At 38.7% G+C, this 20005-nt stretch overlaps 2 protein-coding genes across 2 annotated transcripts; one reads left to right on the top strand and one right to left on the bottom strand.

Moving 5' to 3' along the window:
• Positions 1-1660: 1660 nt before the first annotated feature.
• Positions 1661-4216, bottom strand: LOC122660120 (monooxygenase 1-like). Its single transcript, XM_043855303.1, has 6 exons — positions 4139-4216; positions 3774-3920; positions 3003-3053; positions 2723-2894; positions 2392-2620; positions 1661-2258 (listed from the first exon to the last, which is right to left on the bottom strand). Exons 1-6 carry the CDS (start codon positions 4213-4215, stop codon positions 1696-1698), a joined length of 1239 nt encoding a protein of 412 aa, XP_043711238.1. The 5' UTR covers position 4216; the 3' UTR covers positions 1661-1695.
• Positions 4217-6321: 2105 nt separating this feature from the next.
• LOC122659417 lies at positions 6322-8279 on the top strand. Its single transcript, XM_043854530.1, has 2 exons — positions 6322-6382; positions 7597-8279. The coding sequence occupies exons 1-2, from the start codon at positions 6322-6324 to the stop codon at positions 8277-8279; spliced, it is 744 nt and encodes a 247-aa protein (XP_043710465.1).
• Positions 8280-20005: the final 11726 nt, after the last annotated feature.

The following is a 20005-nucleotide window of genomic DNA, read 5'->3' on the forward strand; positions in this document are numbered from 1 at the left end:
GTAGTGTTGAGGTGTTCATATGATGCACAAGTATTTTGGCAGCTTTGGCAGTGACAAATAGTGAGTTCATAGTGCATATAAATCAATTTTGGTGTGAACAGAGTTTGATAGTGTTACGAAGGTTTTTGGCTGAGTTGATAGCAATTTGCAAGATTTTCTAGGCTTATTACATGCTTATAAAGTGTTTTGCAGAAGGCCGAAGCAGCAAGTGAAGGCCTTGTCCGATAAAAGTTCTTATTTCATACATTCACACAGTGGCAGCGTATTCAAAGAAAATTTTGGAAAGTTTAATGGAAGATTTGGGCAAAGTGTTCTACATATAACTTGTGGTTCATCGCGTCTTGGTTCCAACACAATTGGTTTTGCGTAATTCCGATCTGGTACGGAGTTTTATGGCGATCTTCTTATGATTGCTTATAAACGGAGCAAATTGGGACAGTGTAGACGAGTTTAAGGTAGCTACTAGAAGTTTTTGGCAAATAGATGTGTATTATAGTAGCTCACAATATTCCTAACCTTTTCTATTTCTGGGAAAATTTTAAAATTTGTGCTAAAACGTTGTGAAACATGAAAGATTATGTATCTTTCACAAATTACCCTTAAAATTACAGTTTTGCTCCAAGATCACAAGTTTTCATTGAAACTGAGATATTTTTCATTTTAACTCCGTATTGCGAAAAGTGTTGTGCACTCTAAAAAACGACAGGAACGACGTGAAGAGAAAAATGAAGAAAAATATACAAAGAGCATGAATTTCACAAAGAATGCTTCAATGGTGATTTTCCCGATCCACACACACATGGAGGACTGTGCAATGTACTGATTTGCCTCTAGAGACGTTGCTGAGTGTGGAAACACCCAAGGAGATGTGTTTCAGGTCTGAGAAATCCTAGTTCAAGGTTTTGAAGGGTTTTGCTGTTTGAGATGACTATTTTGATGATCGTTGCGCGTACAATTTGATTCATAGTTTCCCACGCATTGGAGGTGACAATTGTCAGCGGAATTACCCAAGTTAGGTAATCTGCATTCACAAGTCCTTATTTTTATTGTTCTAGTGCTTGGTTAGTGTTGATAAACCTAAACTATGATGTAATTGGGGGGATTTGATTACTATTGATCTTTCATTGTTAAATTAGCAAGTTAGGGCTTGTCTAGGGTTTGGGATTGTAGTCCTTGCCTTTGCTGCGTCAAGGGTTGAAGCAGGACGATCTTCCTGAGTCGTTGTTGTGGCTGAAATACACCACTTGGGATTGTTGTCCTTGCACTTGTGTATGCAAGTGTTAAAGCATGATAGGATGTTCCTGAGCTGTAACTTGCAGTTAAAATCACTAGTGAGAGTTGCTGAGGTCAGCTTGGCCATTACTCTGTGGATGTAAGCACATCGCCAAACACGTTACATCATGTGTTCTTGTGGTTGTATTATTATTATTAGGATATTGGAGAGCTATGGACTATTTGTAGAACTGACTACTTTGTGGTGACGAGGTGGAAGTGCATACAACAGTATGTTTGCATTAGGGTTGATTGATACAATGCCATCATTGTTGAGAATACCAAGGGTGAGTTACAACGTGTGTTGGGAATATTTTTGGAGAAATTTTTTGACCTTGATTCACTCTCCTCTCAGTGTCAACCTGGGAATTTCAAAACTAATACAAAAAAGGCCAGAAGCTTCTAAGTTAGCTATTGATGATCTTAAAGCCAACCACAATCATAAAGGGTGTGGTTTGCAACAATGACGGAGAAGATTAAAACAAGAATGAAACTTAAAAGCTTAGTGACCGGCGATGTGGTTTGCAATAGTGTACCAATGAGATAAGTCTGTGTAGCCAACCTCAAAATCCTCATCTTTCGCTCTTTAACGTATCGATCAATTGCTTTCTCAATCCTCTTTGACATTGCCTTTTCTTCTTCTTCTTGTTTCTTCCTATCCCAACTACTCTTGTTACTTTCCATTGGGTTCACGATCATCTCTTGTGCAAAGCATCTCCCAAGCACAACTGCATCCTCTAGTGCTGCAGCACCACCTTGTCCGACGAATGGTCCCATGACGTGCATTGCATCTCCAGCCACTGTGACGGTTCCTTTCCTAAAGCTCTCTAGTAGTATGTCCCATGGTGCTCGATGCCGCAAGCTAACCAGTAATAGTGAGTCAAGGTCACAATTCTTTATTACTTCTGGCATTTCTGCTGGATAATCCTTGATTAATTCCTTAGTTGAATCTCTAAGGAGCTTCGGTTCTTTCGAAACCATTGTATCTGTGTAAAAAATTCATCATTGTATCTATCATATGGACTAACCCATTTACTGTCACATGGGAAATAATGAAGCGTTATACATCACTAGGCATAACTATTGGTAGGAAATTATATTAATAATAGTTTGTGTTACCATGAGGAGTCCGTGGTCGAGCCACAAACCAATAAATAAGCTTATCGTCGATTGGTATTCTTCCCGCCAGTATATGGTCTCCCCTTATTCGAACGAACTCATTGCCGAAGCCATGCCCGTTTGGGTAATTTGTGAAACCTACCACTCCACACAGATTAAAACGCTTCGTTGGTTTCAACTTTAACCAATCTCCCACCACTGAATTTACACCATCACAACCTATTACAACCTGTGTAAACAATAAATGTGAATCATCATCATCCATCATTAGTATATATACATACATACATACATACATACATACAACCAAAGAAATGATATGGAGTTTTACCTTGGCCTTGATGGCAGTTCCATCCTGCAGATAAAGAATGGTATGAGAAGAATTAATAGGATCAGATTCCATTCTAACTATTTGGCATCCGAAACGTATCGTTCCGGAAGGCAAATTCTCAGCCATGATTTCGATGAGATCACTCCTTTTGAGGCATCGGTTTTCTGCATTCCTTTAAAAGAGAAACAAAAAAAAAAAAAAATAGTATATGTTTGTCAAGTACCAAATCTGAAATCCATATTTACTGAATCAACATAAATTGGAAATTTAAGAAACTTACCTGAATGATTCTTCTTGTTGTGTACCATTGGAGAGGATAATATCTCGACCCCTGCAAAAGTATGTATATAATTAATGGGGGAAGGTTTTTCATGATGCCGGTATAAGAAGGAATTTGCACACTACACCAATGAGGGCATGGAGAATGGTATCATCCATATAGGATCCACATGCTCAGAATAGGAGAGAGAGTGTCAATTTGAGTTATACTATTTATTATCATGTGAGAAGTATATATTGAAATTAGCATATCCATAATTATTTTAGGGAAAAAAAGGTTGCCAAGTTGCGTGGCACCTATGCCTAAACATAGGAAAGGCGAAATGATTGTCCCGTCCCGACCCCATGAAATGAAAATTTCTACTCCTATTATTGGATGCCCCACACATGCTCTCATTGACCTCCGAGGGGATGGATAAAAACATGATTGTTGGGTTAGGTAATTTTCCTCTAATATTTCAGTAAATTTTGTGTAAAATTGAAAAGGGTTGTGGTTGCAATTTATAAATTCATAATAAAATAAAGGGCAAGAGATCACTGTTTGATCGTGTAGCTTGCAGCTGAACCAGCACAAGGGTCAATGAGAGCCCACTTAGAGGGATCAGCTTGAATAGAATTTTTTTATTTCACTAAGGGGCTGAAAGGTAATTTTAGGCAGTCCTGTGTCTTTGGGCATAGAAAACATGCGACCGGTTGAAGCATAGATGGATTCAATTGAAATTAATAGATGAAAATGTGAAAGAGATATATCATATATGGTAAAAACACTTACAGAAATATGGGAATAGATTTGAGCCTGAGGTGATGGCCAACTCCAAGCTGATCCAGGGCACGCCATCCATTTGGCTGGATTGCGATTCCTCCTCCTTCTGTCCTCAGAGATTCCGCCTTCTCTATCACCGTGGTCCTAATCCCCTTCCTAATCATACATCATTAATTAATAATCAATATCCCCTACTTCATCTATTCATTCATAAAAGCAAGTTAAAATCCAATATATATACATGCCGCCCTTGTGCCCAGACACAGGGTGCACAACAATTTCATGAGGTGTGATGGTCATTTCGTGCGTTCCTATGTTTGAACGCAAAGGAAGTGTGCACTGCACGACCAGGTGGTGTTCTCCTTCCCACTTACCTGTGAAGAGCAAGGGCAGTGGCGAGGCCGCATATTCCTCCCCCAACAATTACGATTGGCTTTTCCTCTTCTGACATTGATGATCGCCCCTCGCCTCTCTCTCTCTCTCTCTTTTTTCGCGGAGAGTAAGGGTGTGGGTGTTACTAAAGTTCTCAAACCCTTAAAACTAATGGGTGAATGAGGTTTGCAGTCTTATTATTTATACACGAAAAGCCTCTGGTCTAGCTATGTTTGGTCAAGTCATCTCGTTCACGATTTCCTTGTTAGCCAAGCCAAGAAAAGGTGATTAAAAAAAAACAAAAAACAAAAAAGTCGGTTTCTGTCTCTGTCTCTCTCACACATGGACTTCACGGCTGGACCAATGTCTATACCTCACTAGCTGCTTCATTGCCCCCGCCCCAAGTGTTAATATTAAAACAGAAAAAGAAAAAGAAAAAGAATAAAGAAATAAAAAAAACAACTGTTATTAATGAACTATTTATATTCTTATATTGGGAAATTTTTTTTAATGTTCCTACTACTGTTACAAGGTTGAAAGCTTAGGAAATGGAATAATTTACCTCCCCTTTGGGTTCATAAATATCTTACTAGGTTTTAGTATTTTTTAAAATATCCTTTAAGATCCTATTTCCGTGGCTGCCAGCCTTATAGCGGGAACATTCCTGCTACTAGTGTATCAGCAAAATTATGTCCTATCATATTGGACATGTGTCAAATTTCAGAATTTAAAAGAAAAAATAATTTCTATGGGGAGAGAGTGGTTCCCTACGACCAGAAATAGAAGTGGAACAACTGGAGTCCAGTGAATCTCCACTTACCTCAGTTACGTGAATCTCCATTTCATGTTATATTAGGAATCAAATTACAAAACGAGTGAAGGAACAAACTTCCGTTTTTGTTGGGATCACAAACTCCATTTTCCTTTTTATTCATATATTATTTAAAAAAAAAAACTCAAACAAAGAAGATAACAGCAATGTCCCATTCCGTGAAGCCTTGGACACATGTTGATATACCTGCGTACGTGAATTGAGAGACCACTACACGGACTCGACTCGAAAAACTGATTGCCCTGTCCAACCAGAACCTTGCATTTACATCCTTTACCATGGCTACTCCTCCGCCACCCACCTTCGATGCACTTTGGTGCATCATCTTCGTCACCATCCAGGATTGAGGTCCTCATCAAAATCCCAGTGCCACAAAGGATCCAATTACCAAACAAAAGTTCTCTTCAACAGCAATCAATTCGTAGAATTTGAAATCAGATAATCTCTTCACCTAGGAATGCCAATCGGAGAAGAAAAAGCAGAAGCCCAGACCTCCAATCGTCGTATCAGATAACCAACCAGAAACTTCAAAATTTAGAGTGCTTCCATAACATGAATATTCTGAAACGCAAAGACAGATCGAAAACCAAAATGCAGATTCAAGTTTCATTAATTTAATGATTTTGCAACTCTACGTCATAGCCACTTGATGTTGGGGATCGATGTGTTAGAATATTTTATTTTATATTCTTACCTTTTTGGTCGGACTTTATTAATTGTGACAATTACTATTTCTATGAGGTTGGTCTAATAAAGAAGATATGCAATATCTTGGGGATCTAATATGAACTTACTAGTGTGGGCTCACAAATCACCGTTAGATCTGTAATGAGAAGATCTATGGGAATCTGTATAAAAGGGAAGCTAGGTCCCTCCTCTAAACCCTGATCATTCACAATATTGCAACACCACTCCGGAGAAACTGTGACTTGAAGGTTCTACCATTGAGCCAGTGCTAAATGAGAGTTTAGAGGAGAAGATCCTTGCTTCAAGGGAGATAGAAGGCTTGTTCCACTGCGTTCTTCATCGTCTCTATGGATCCCAAAGAAGGTACGCTCCCTAGAACTGTTCTGTCACTACATGGTTGTGTTCTTAATCTGTCTATTTGTGATCTTGTACGAATTTTATGCTTACATGTGGTATCAAAGCGGTTATAGATCGACTTGATTATGAACCTATATGGATTGATTTGTGACTTCTGTTCATTGTGGTTTTTAATCGATTTGCGGGAAAATTATTTTTTGGGGTTTCCAGTCGAACCCATACGTTTTTCGGCCTTTGTCGGAATTTTCGGCCTGTGAAAATTGAAACAAATTTTATAGGCTCGTAGGTCTCGGAATTCTGAGCATTTTGATGGGTGGTTCGTCGTCGGAGACGGCCGGACGCACTCTCACACGCCGGCGAACTCCGGCAGGTGATCTCACTCGCTCGACTGGGTTTAAAAAAAAAAACAAAAAAAGGATTTGGGTTTGACCCGAATCGGGTCAAACCCGTAACCCGAGACCACGACCCATTTGGATCAATCCGGTAACCCTAGAACAACACCCATTCGGGTCGACCTGAGAACCCGACCCGGTGACCCAATCGGGTCGACCCATTAAACCGGTTTGGTGACCCATCCGGTCAACCCGGTGATCCGAGTTGACCGTTGACCAGTTTGATTCATATGGATGGACCAGTTTGGACCGAACCGAGCCGAACGACGGTTGGACCATTCCTAAACCCGGTTTGATTCCTTTTGGATCTGGAATCTTTGACCGTGTGGATTTCATGCGCCAAACTTTGACTGGCGCGTGAGGGAGCGTGGGAGCTCCGTTTGGGGCGTTTTAGGTGTCGTTGGATTCGTCTCGAAATTCTCTATATTTTTTATATGTAATTTGGGTATATTTGATGCCTCGGGATTTGTAAAAATGGCAAAATAGTGGTTTTTTGGTTACTTTTCTACCCTTTTGCACGGTTTCTGGAATTTTTATTATAATTCTGAAATTTTCTGCTATGATTCTGTAATTTATACATATTCTATATTGTTAGAATGTTTGCTTTTGTAATCTAGCAATTTTGGTTAATTAAGTTTGATTGCCTTTTGTAATCTTAAACCTTTTGGAACAATATAATTGGCATGTGTTGTAATTTTTGGACAATCAAGCCCTTTGTCATCTAGTCTAAAATTACATACATTATGGTTTGTGTGAGTAACATAAAGTATGTCCCTATATGAGAGAGTTTAGTGGATCTAATTAACTGGTGACCACTAAAGTGACACTCTTGATTAGGTTTATGGAATATCGGTTTCATATGGCAATGGGATTTCTTTGGTTTTAATGGATAGTTATACACCCAAAGGTGGTGATTGTGTATTAGTGCTTAGAGGGTTACACATACAGCATATGGTTGCGAATTGACTGACCCAAGAAGTCTATACATCCAAAGGTGGTAGATTATTGAGGATTAAAATATATTCTCATGGCCGCTGATGTGTGAGGGGGTATTATAACTGCATATCATGAATTCTGCCCAAAGGTGTTTACATGGTGATGCTTGTGAACTCTCCAAAAGGTGTAATTATATGATTTTCAAAGTTACACATTACTCATATTGTGCTAATAATATACATTGTTTGTTTTTCAGTCACTTTTTCTGTCAATAACAATATGGTTACCATCAAGATTCTTACGGGGACAAATTATAAGAAATGGAAAGAGGATTTCCTATTTGCTATGGAGATGGCTGATGTCCATACATCTCTTGTTATGGACACGCCAGCAGATCTAAATGACAGGAGTTCTAAAGATGATAAGATGATACATGTTGCATGGACGAAGAGTAATCGTCTCTATTTGTTGTCCTTAAAGAGGACGATCAAGGAGCACCTGAAAAGTGATTTTCCCTCTGATTGCACTGCTAAGGAGTTGTTGGCTGCAATGGCACAAAGGTACCGAGTCTCATCCAATGCTAAAATAGGAACCTTTCTGCAGGAACTTTTCAACATGACTTATAATGGTTCTGGGGGAGTTAGGGATTATATCATTAGGATGGTTGACTACCAGACCAAGCTGAAAGTCCTGAATGTTTTACTTCCTGACACTTGCATTGGTCATCAAGCCATGAACACCCTTCCATCTGAATTTGGAATTATCAAAATCAATTACAGATCCACTGATGAATCCTGGCCCATCAATGACTTGATCTCTAGAACTGTGGCTGAGGAAGAGAAACTGAAGAAAGACAAAGCCCATGTAGCCTTGGTTGCCTCTAAATCCAATACCCAAAAAGGTAAGAAGTCCAAATACCCTACCAAAAGGGATGCTTAGAAAAATAACAAAGAGTCCGATCATACTAACAATTTGGGTCCAAAGAAGGATCCTTTTAAGAAAGGAGGTGATCATTGCTTCTTCTGTAAGAAGAAAGGTCACATAAAGCAGGACTGCGCTAAATACAAGGCTTGGTTAGCCAAACGTGAGAGTACAGGTAATGATTCTTTGGCTTTTGTTTGTGAATCCAATCTATCTGAAACCCCATCCAGTACGTGGTGGCTAGATAGTGGTGCAACTAATCATTTTGCTTTTACCATACAGGGGTTCAGAAACAAGAGGAAACCAAATAAGGATGAGTCAAAGCTCTTCGTGGGGAATAATGAACAAGTTGACGTGGAGTTCGTGGGAGATATCACTTTAATCTTAGATAGTGGTTTTAATTTGATGTTGAAAGACACTTTTTATATACCTTCTTTTAGACGGAATTTGATTTCTGTTTCTAGTTTGGACATGTGTGGCTACTCTTTTGAAATAAAGGAAAACATTGTTACAATGTTTTTTAATTCAAGTAAGGTTGGTTGTTACACTATGTCCAATGGATTGTATAAATTGTGCTTATCTCCCAATGAAATCTATGTCTCTTATAATGTTGATAAAATTATTTTCAAAAGACCCTTGCATAAGGAACAGTCTTACACTTTATGGCATAAAAGGCTTGGGCACATCTCTAAAGAAAGAGTAGAAAGGCTGATACAATCTGACATCCTGCCTACTCTTGAAGGTGAGTTTGAGACTTGTGTAGACTGTTGTAAGGGTAAAATGACCAAGATAAAGAAGAAATTGGCAGTCCATAGTTCTGACCTGTTGAAGGTCATTCACACTGACATCAGTGGACCCTATTTAGCCACATTGTGTAGAAATCATTATTTCATCACTTTTATTGATGACTATTTCCGATATGGTTACTTGTACTTAATTAAGGAAAAGTCTGAATCTCTTGAGAAATTCAAGATTTTTAGGACTGAAGTTGAGAAACAGTTAGGGAAAATCATAAAAATTGTTAGATCTGACCGGGGGGGAGAGTATTATGGCAGGCATGTTGGACAGCTTAAGGGCCCGTTTGCCAAGTACTTGGAGGATTCTGGGATAGTAGGTTAGTTTACTATTCCTGGGAGTCCTGAGCAAAATGGGGTGGCCGAAAGGCGTAATCGCACCCTTATGGATATGGTTAGGAGTATGATAAGTAAGATAAATTTACCTGAGTTCTTGTGGGGTGAAGCTTTGAAAACATCCCTTTATATCCTCGGCTGTGTTCCTTCCAAATCTGTTTCATTGACTCCTTTCGAGCTGTGGACTGGACGTAAACCTAGCTTGAATCATCTTAGAGTCTGGGGTTGTCCTGCAGAAGTAAGGTTGTATAATCCAGCATTAAGCAAGTTAGAATCCAGAACTACTCGTTGCTTCTTTGTTTCCTATCCAGATCATTCGAAGGGTTATCGTTTTTATAACCCCAGTGGAGGTACTAGAATTGTGGATTCTTAGACAGCTAAGTTTCTGGAGTTTGATGTGGCCGAGAAGAGTAGTACTTGTTCTCAGACTGTACAGGAAAGTAGTGGGGTTGGGATGACTGTATTTTATCCTCTACCCATTCAGACAGATGCAGAACCTATTGCACCAGAGGTTGTACCTATTGAGATTCAAGAACCTATTATTGATCCTGTTCCTGCTGAAGCTCCTCAGGTTCAGGATGTGGTTGTGGAGGCTCCACTTAGGAGATCCATTAGGGAGAGGAGGTCAGCCATTTCACCCGACTATGTGGTCTATCTGGGAGAGCATGACTATGACATTGGTCCTGTGGTAGATCTAGTTACTTATTCGGAAGCTATTTCTGGCCCTCAGTCGGATTTATGGTTGGAAGCAATGAAAGATGAGATGCAATCGATGAGACATAATGGTGTTTGGGAGCTTGTTGAGTTACCTGAAAGTTTCAAGCCTATTAGATGTAAATGGGTGTATAAAACCAAAAAAGATTTTGAAGGTAAGATTGAGAGGTTTAAAGCTAGACTGGTAGCCAATGGATTTACTCAGAAAGAGAGAGTTGACTATAATGAGACTTTCTCACCAGTTTCTTCGAAAGACTCTTTCAGGGTAATTATGGCATTAGTAGCTCATTTCAACATGGAGTTACACCAGATGGACGTGACGACTTCCTTTCTGAATGGAAACCTTGATGAGGAGGTTTGTATGGTTCAACCTGAAGGTTTTTTTGTGGATGGTACAGACCATCTAGTGTGTAGACTTAAGAAGTCTATCTGTGGCCTCAAGTAAGCCTCTAGATAGTGGTACATAAAGTTTGATAGTGTTGTAACTTCATTTGGTTTTGTTGAGAACCGCATAGATCAGTATATATACTGCAAGGTGAGTGGGAGGAAATTTATCTTCCTGGTACTTTATGTGGATGACATTTTGCTTGCAAGTAGTGACGTTGGATTGCTACGTGAGACAAAGTAGTTGTTGTCGAAGGAGTTTGACATGAAGGACCTTGGTGATGCATCTTTTGTTCTTGACATTGAGATCCACAACGATCGTTCACGCCACCTATTAGGTCTTTCTCAGAGGGGTTACATCGATCGTGTCTTGAAGAGGTTCAGTATGCAGGATTGTAAACCTGGGAATGTTTCAATTCTCAAGGGAGACAAACTGAGCTTATCATAGTGCCCTAAAAATGATGCTAAGAGAGAACAAATGAAGTTGGTACCCTATGCTAGTGCACTTGGAAGCATCATGTATGCTCAAGTTTGTACTAGACCAGATATTGCTTTTGCAACAGGACTTCTAGGTAAATATCAGTCCAACCTTGGTCACGATCACTGGGTTGCTACCAAGAAGGTTTTGAGGTACTTGAAGAGGACAAGAGATTATATGTTGATCTACAGACGTGTTCAAGACCTACATCTAGTAGGATTTTCAGATTCTGACTTTGCTGGCTGTCAGGATGACAGGAAGTCCACATCAGGTTATATTTTCTTAATGACAGGAGGGGCAGTGTCGTGAAAAAGCACAAAGCAGGGAATGATTACTTCTTCAACTATGCAAGTAGAGTTTGTAGCATGCTATGGGGCAGCTACTCAGGCAGTTTAGCTAAGGAATCTCATAAGGGAGTTGACAGTGTTTGATTTTGTGGATAGACCTATCCAGTTATACTGTGATAACAATTCTGATGTGTTGGTTATCAACAACAATAAAGGTATCACATGGTCTAAACACATGGAGATCAAATATTTGACCATCAAGGAAAAGGTCAAAGAAGGTGACATCACAGTGGAGCATATTGGTACAGATGATATGGTTGCTGATCCCCTAACTAAAGGCCTTCACCCTAATGTTTTTGAGAGACATATTGTCAGTATGGGCTTAGGAGCATCATTAGATGCGGTTATTTAGTGGGAGTTATTTTATTTTTGCTCTATTGTGTAATAAAGTTAGCATCTATGCTTTATCTTTTGATAAATTTTGGTATTCATACATCAACTGTCCATGGTATGATTTTTCTATTCAATAAAGTGCAGTTTTATTATGACTGTTGTGTTGACACATGGGTATTTTATATGTTGGCATGTTGTATATGTATCTGTTATAAAATCTTTAGGTATGTGATAACCATGACCAAAGGCTGGGGCATTCATTTTTAGCTTTAAGGTATGTCTTATATCATATAAAGTAAAACTTGAGTTACTAAATGTAAGACATACAGGTTCGTTGGAACCATAAAGTTTTCTCTAATGTGTCCTTGCGTCACTTAAGGAAAGAGAATTGGACTAACAAAGGAGATGACACATAAAGATTATCTATAAAGTGTCATTCGGTTGCTACACTACCATATTGCATCCATTTCAGTAGAGTTAAGGGCATTCGTGACTATGGATGGTCCTGTGTCGCTTAAAAGATGCAGTTACCACCATGATCTGGTGTTTAAGACTTAATGTGAAGAGATTGATCTTTTAGAATTATTTCTAGACCAACATAAAGGCGCGCGCAGGTTTTCAAAAATATTTTTGAACTGTTTTAAACGAAAATGAAATCTTTGGTTTTTCAACTTTGGTTACAATTAATATAGCCCAAGTGGGATCTAATATGGACTGGCTAGTGTGGGCTCACAGATCACCGTTAGATCTATAATGGGAAGATCTATGTGAATCTGTATAAAAGGGAAGCTAGGTCCCTCCTCTAAACCCTGATCATTCACAATATTGCAACACCACTCTGGAGAAACGGTGACTTGAAGGTTCTATCATGGAGCCAATGCTAAAGGGGAGTTTAGAGGAGAAGATCCTTGCTTCAAGGGAGATAGAAGGCTTGTTTCGCTACGTTCTTCATCATCTCCATGGATCCCAAAGAAGGTACGCTCCCTAGAACGGTTCTGTCATTACATGGTTGTGTTCTTAATCTGTCTATTTGCGATCCTGTACGGATTTTATGCTTACACGATGGAGAGCAAGGAAGGGTTATTGGCCACGAGGAGTAGAATTGAACCATTCAAGTGATTAAAAGAGACATCAATCAGAACAAGACTTAGGAGTTGCAGTAGATTTGGATTCGAATCATTGAGTTGATTCTCCAAATGGAAGGTCCCCAACCTAGTAAGTTTATTGCAATCCTGCGATATCCCACCAGAGAAGTTGTTCTAGGCGAGGTTCAGGTGAACATGGTTCTAGGGATCGAACAAGAAATTAGGAATCTCACCGGAGATATGGTTACCCTTACTAGATTAAAACCCAAAGCTCTATACTCAAGAGATGTCACGAGAGAGAGAGAAGACGTGGGCACCGCGACCGCGGAGCCCACGACAGAGGGGAGGGCAGAGATGTGGACTCAATCACCGACGCAAGAGAAGAAAGGGAGCCAATTTCTTTAAAAGTGAAATTACAAGATCTGCCCACCTACTCTAACTCCGCAAGAACACTTTTAAGGGTAAATAAATGATAGTGAACCAAACTCTTTCACTCTTCATAGTGTTGCGAATGAAAACCCATGATATAATGATATTTTATTTCAACTTATTTTTGAAATTTTTTTTATACTCGTATTTATCTTTCAAGTTAGTTGTTCCTAAATTCAAATCGCTTGCCACGTGGATCTTTATCTCCTCAATTTGCCTGCCTATCAATTTCCTCAATTCCATCTAATAGGGAGGTAGAAATGACCACCCTACCCCCTACCTAGAACACACTGCCCGGGTAGGGTCCACCTCCCTCTATTAGAAGGAATTGAGGAAATTGACGACAGCCAAATTGAGGTGATATTTTTCCTTGCCACATGGTAAAATGAAGTTTCAAGATAATTAATTTCAAAAGGGATTTGATTTAGTCCAGTGATTGAAAAGACAAGGGGAATATCCTAAACAATGTGGTCCTTGTGGTTAAATTGGATCACTAAATTTGGCACATGACCATAAGCGCGTTTCATTCCTTAATAAAAAAAAAGGGAAAAGGGCTCTATTCGGGGTTGTAGCTCTTGCGCCCAGACTTAGTCTCTCATGAAATGACCATCCTACCCCTATGAAAAGCAGAAATCCCATCCCTGTTGATGCTTCCACTTCTGCTCCTATTGGCCCCTATGTTGGCATAGAAGCCAACCAGACAGAAAAGTCTCTCCCAAAAAAATCTTATTGGCTCATAATCCAAGGAGCTAGTTGTGCTACAATTTTGCTTAAGAATAACAATAATGACTATATTTTTCAGATATAAAGATATTATATATAATTCATTATTCGAACTTGTTGGGCACATGGATCATGGGCCGGGTCATTGTTGGCAACTTATGTGGTAGTGTTGAGGTGTTCATATGATGCACAAGTATTTTGGCAGCTTTGGCAGTGACAAATTGTGAGTTCACAATGCAGACAAATCAATTTTGGTGCGAATAGAGTTCGATTGTGTTACAAAGGTTTTCGGCAGAGTTGATAGCTTTTGCAAGATTTTATAGGCTTATTACATGCTTATAAAGTGTTTTACAAAAGGCTGAAGCAGCAGGTGAAGGCCTCGTCTGATAAAAGTTCTTATTTCATAGATGCACGCAATGGCAGCATGTTCAGAGCAAATCTCGGAAAATTTAATGGAAGATTTGGGCAAAGTGTTCTGCATATAACTTGTGGTTCGTCGCGTCTTGGTTCCAACGCAACTGGTATTGCGTAATTCCGATCTGGTACAGAGTTTTTATGGCGATCTTCTTATGACTGCTCAGAAACGGAGCAAATTGGGAGAGTGTAGTTGAGTTTAAAATAGCTAATGGAAGTTTTTTTGGCAAACAGATGTGTATTCTAGTAGCTCACAATGTTCCTAACCTTTTCTATTTTCAGGAAAATTTCAAAATTCGAGCTAAAACCTCGTGAAACATGAAAGATTATGTATCTTTCACGAATTGCCCTTAAAATTACAGTTACTAAAACTGAGATATCTCTCATTTTAACTCCATATTACGAAAAGTGTTGTGTGCTCTAAAAAACAAGAGGAACGACATGAAGAGAAAAATGAAGAAAAATATATAGAGAGCATGAATTTCACAAAGAATGCTTCAATGGTGATTTTCTCGATCTGCATGCACATAGAGACATTGCTGAGTGTGGGAACACCTAAGGAGGTGTGTTTTAGATATGAGAAATCCTAGTTCAAGGTTTTGAAGGGTTTTGCTGTTTGAGATGACTGTTTTGATTAAGGGTGTCAAACGGTGCGGTTTTGATTATACGATGCGGTTTCGGTTCGATTTACATTTTGCAAGGTAAAAATCAAAATCGTACCGGATAAGAATCACCCAAAATCAAAATTGTTTTATATGCGATGTGGTTTTAGCGGTTTCTATTCGATTTTTGTTATACGGCTAACAACTGGTTTACATGCGGTTTGTCATACCAGTGCACATCTGGTTTCAACTTTCTACCCTTCAATTCTATCATCCATTTCCTTGTTATGTGGGAGAAATTATATAATTTCATAAACAAATCAGAATATCACTAGCAAAACCTTATAATTAACACACAACCTTCCACCTTTGTACCTTTTAATTCAATTAACCCATTTCATAAACAAATCAGAATATAAGTAATTAACATAGAAACCTATTAGAAACTAACACCAACCATTAAATGAAAGTTCTTGATCTTGTTCAAAAGATGATTTCAGAAGGTTTCCAACACTACCAAAATTAAGCAAAACAAAGAAGTTCTAATCATCAAAATTATCCCCCAGGAAATGTGACTAAATAATCTAATTATTTTGTAATGTTATGCTTCCAAGCTCCATTCTCAATCAAAGAGTCCATAATTAACCATAGATATTCTACAAAGATGCATCCACGACACTTTAATTTGCATTCTTTATGTATCGCCCCCAAATCCGTCAAGGAGTTTAGGTCGTTAATGGTCCACAAGATCGAAAGTCTTAGCGAAAAAGAATTGGAGTGTGAACCAAAATAAATCGTAATAGCCTCAAATTACAATAGCAGTGCTAGCACGCTACAACTAGCAGAGCAGCCAACTGAAAAACTACAGCACGCTATGGTGGAAAAGCTGTTGCTTGCTGCTTGCTGTCTACTTCGCGAGCCTTCACTGCCCCATTCTGTAACTTCCCTTCTTTCATAACCATTCAAATAAACATAGCGGAAGTCTTTAAAAAATCCAACAACATGTACCTTGTTCCAGTCATCCTCAAAATCTTAAACATGATATCTATTACAATTTTCCATAAAGTCTCAAATTAAAATCTTTTTTTTTTTAAACTCCAACGAAATTTAAATCTAAGCTATAGTGTCTTCTAACAGCAAAGATAGTAAGGTCCATCATTATCATCACGTGGCTCCTCCTCTTCAGTCGCTCATCCACCTGCGGTTTTAGATTCTAAGAGCTCATTATCTGAAATTTGTAAGGGATAAGCTTTCGGGAAAAGGCTTAGCAAGTACACAATATTATAACCATTAAAGTATTCCAAAATTAGAGACACAAATTGAGGAATAACAACAATTGAGATTAGATGAAAATCATGGTAATAACGGAATAGAAGATCATAAACAAAGATGAATTATAAATTATATTTGGCAACAGTAAAATATTTACCGTTGCCATAAATTAATTATTGTGATAGCAAAAATAATACCGTTGCTAAATATAATTTACAACGATGAATATAAAATACGGTGCCATAGATAGATTACCACAATGAAAATTAATATAACATTGCATAATACTATTTTGTGCAACGGTAATTTATATGTCGTTGCCTTATATATATTTTGGGCAACGAAAGAAAATAAACTGTAGCTGAATAACAGTTATCACAACGGAAACTTATGTTTCGTTGTTTTATATTTATTTTGAGCAACGGTAAAAAAATAATTGTCGCCAAATATCTTATACTTCACGCCTAACCTTTCCTCCTTCCCGCTTTCCTCTTCCCCATATGCATCAGTGCATCCCCAATCTTTCTCTCTCATCTAAATCTCTCTGAACCCTAACTCCCATTCTCTTCAAATCCATCCTCTCTCCTCTCGCTCTCTTACTGCCTCTCAAAAATCCTACCTCCCCCCTCTGAGCTACCCAACGCACTCAGTGGAACTCCCTTCTCTGTAAAATCCCCGCTTGAACCCCATTCTCTGCAAATCTAATCTCTCTCCTCTCGTTCTCCCTCTCCCTCTTGAAACCCTCCTCTGTGCAACCCGGGTTGAAGCTGAGATGCTCTGAAGTACCGAGTATCTTCCCCTGTAGCAGAGACATATGCACCGCCCCAACCGCTTGGACCCTGCCCCCTCTTACTGAGAGAGAGGGGGAAGGGATGGAGATGCGAAATAGTGTGGTAATAGACAACTCGTCAATAATGCAATAGCAAACTGTTAAATAAGTACTACGGGCTGAATGAAATAAAAGTATAAGCAACATTATATCAATGTAAATGTATATAACCAAACGCATATACTTACTTGTAATCGGCAGTTTGTATGTAAAAGAAACAGAGATTGGATCGAGTCGTATCGAAATGACACTCTCTTTAAGGTCTTTACTCGCCCCTTAATATTGTAGAACAGGTTGCTTGCGATCAACACTCATCTTGATAGAAACAGAGAAGACAAACAGAAGCAGAGAAGGAACACTCTCAGATAAAGAAGGAATGTATGCTGTTGCAGGGGGAACAGAATACGGGATAGCAAACACTCTCCTTAAGTTGCAGTAAATAGGTACAAGAGAAGTGAAGTTTACTCCTATCACTGTATTTATAGTATACATAGAGGCAGGTTCCAAAAGGTATTGTATGTATACGGGCGTCCCTGTATATGTACAGGTACTTTAGGTGTCTCTGTAAGGGTATTATGGTAATATCCCTTTATATGTTCTAATATAATCCTACTTGTATTATGGCTCAGGCTGTGAGGGGCAATCTAGTAATCAGTCCATCTAACCTAAACCCTAGGTTTTGCTATAAACACTAGCTGGAAGCAGCAGCCTAGGTATTCCAAACTTAATACACAGGGTGTAATGCTTTAAGCAACCAGTGCTTAAACCCTAAACCCTAACAATCTTAAAGCATTATTTATTTTCTTCTTTTTGTACGATCGGCTTTGGTGTTCGGAATCACTATTTTGGCTTTTATGCGATCGACTTTGGATTTTGGATTCAAGGTTCTGGTTGCTCATGCGTAGTTACCTACTTGGAGAATCTCAGTTTTTTACTCGATTGTGCGTTGCTTATCCTTAACGGTTCCTGCTTTGTTTGTATGATCGACAAAAGAATTCTACCAATTCCTTTTATCCGCAAGCTTCAGTCAAAGGTGTGAAAGAGGAAAAGGTTTGATTGATCATTTTTTATTAAATTGATCAAAGCTTTGATTGTTATATAGCAAGAGACAAAAAAGAGAAACCATTGATTGCTTCAATTAAAAAAAAAAAGGGGGGGGGGCATAGTTTGCAAGAATTCTTTCTTGCTTTCGATTATTCATAACCAATTGAAGCCTCCTGCGTCAGTATCAGCACCAGTGCCAACTAGCACAAGCGTGCACGCCGTGAGCACGATGTCGCTGCACCACCGAGATCCTTCTTCTGCCGCCGCTACAATGCGGGCCCACTGCCGTTGCACCGTTGTCGTTCTGAGTTCTCTGCCAGGGTTTCAGTTTGACCGTCTCGTCTCCTAAATCCAGGGTTCTCCATCTTAGGTGTGATTGTTCCTTAGAGTATTTTTTTTTCCTTTGAATTTTTTTTCCTTGGGCATATAAACAAATCACATAAGATGATCAAATTGAAAAGCTTTAGTGGCTCTGAATTCAACTCTTAGAAAAGGAGGACTTAGTTTGGACTGAAGTACCTTAATATTTGCTACACTGTGATAAATAAATTTTCTGATTGCATGGACCTAACTGAAGCCCAATGGATAAGTGATAAGGACTTTTGTAAAGACTATCTATTGAACTGCCTGTCAGATAGGCTGACAAAGACCTATAATAGATATAATACTACAAAAGAGATTTGGGAAAACCTAGAAGCCCAATTCAAGAAAGAGGAGGAACTATCAAAGACCCACTTGGTTGATAAGTTCATGGATTTCAAGTTTCAAGAAGACAAGGAAATAACTCTTCAAGTAACAGACTTTGAGAATTTGACAACAAAATTGAATCAAGAGAATATCCCTGTTGTTGATGCATTCTTAGTGGGTACCATTACTTTCAAGTTACCCTCTACCTGACATTCCTTTAAAACTGAGATGTATAGGAAGAAAGCACAAATGGGGCTAGATGATCTTAAACGGTTCATTAGAATCAAAGATGAGAACATAGCCAAGAACAACTTGGAGATGGTGAAACAACAACGGACATCTACCAATTTAGTTTCACAACCCAAGAAAAATCCTAGGAAGTTCAAGCCATCTAAGAAAGAACCCCAACAGTTGGAGGCCAAAAAGACTAACTTTAAAAAGAAGGGCAAGTGCCACAACTGTGGAAAGTGGGGTTATTATGCATCTGAGTGTAGGGGTCCTAGGAAAGGGAACACTGACACACCAAAGAAGGAAGTTCACATGATGGTACAAGACTGAGCCTACTAATTTTGTTGCCATAGTTGGAAAGGGTAAGGGGTTGGCCAATACATCTTCAGATTGGTGGTTAGACTCTGGAGTGACTTGTCATATTTGCAATAACAAGAATCTGTTAACTGATGTTGTTCAAGTAGCAGAGACTGTCACTGTTGCAAATGGAGACGTCGTGGAACTGGCTCAACAAGGGACAACGAACTTGGTTCTATCATCAGGTAAAATAGTTACTTTGAAAAATGTTAAAGTCTTTCCTGATTTTGAAAAGAACTTAATTTCAATTGAAATTTTGCTTGATACTGGCATGTCCATTACTTTTAATAGTGGTAGAGTAACACTGTCTGTTAACTCTTTCTATTTTGGATGTGCTTACAATTTGAATGGTATGTTGAGGTTGAGTTTAACTAATGAGACAACAAACCAGATTAACCATATTTCACTTGATCCTAAAGTACTATACTGTAGGTTAGGACATGTGACTTATAGGAAAATGCTCAAACTAGTCAAAACTCATAATTTACCATTAGACATTTCAATTAGATTTAACAGATGTGAAGTGTGTGCTCTAACCAAAATAACTAGAAAACCTTTCAGACCGATTTCTAGGAGCACTCAACTTCTTGAACTTATACATTGTGACATTTATGACTTTAAAAGCTACACAACTAGAGGGGTCGAAAGTATTTGATAATATTTATAGACGATTTTTCTAGATATTGTC

Source organism: Telopea speciosissima, chromosome 4 (assembly GCF_018873765.1).
Source record: "Telopea speciosissima isolate NSW1024214 ecotype Mountain lineage chromosome 4, Tspe_v1, whole genome shotgun sequence".
In the NCBI taxonomy this organism is placed as follows: domain Eukaryota; kingdom Viridiplantae; phylum Streptophyta; class Magnoliopsida; order Proteales; family Proteaceae; genus Telopea; species Telopea speciosissima.

What these genes read in the sequence shown, in the direction of transcription:
- LOC122659417 (XM_043854530.1), top strand. Translation starts at nt 6,322, where the DNA reads ATGGGTGGTTCGTCGTCGGAGACGGCCGGACGCACTCTCACACGCCGG. An exon ending in ACGCCGGCGAACTCCGGCAG is followed by an intron (nt 6,383 to 7,596) that starts GTGATCTCACTC and finishes TTTGTTTTTCAG; the next exon opens with TCACTTTTTCTGTCAATAAC.
- LOC122660120 (XM_043855303.1), bottom strand. Translation starts at nt 4,215, where the DNA reads ATGTCAGAAGAGGAAAAGCCAATCGTAATTGTTGGGGGAGGAATATGC. An exon ending in AAATCTATTCCCATATTTCT is followed by an intron (nt 3,054 to 3,773) that starts GTAAGTGTTTTT and finishes ATACTTTTGCAG; the next exon opens with GGGTCGAGATATTATCCTCT. An exon ending in GAACTGCCATCAAGGCCAAG is followed by an intron (nt 2,621 to 2,722) that starts GTAAAACTCCAT and finishes TTGTTTACACAG; the next exon opens with GTTGTAATAGGTTGTGATGG.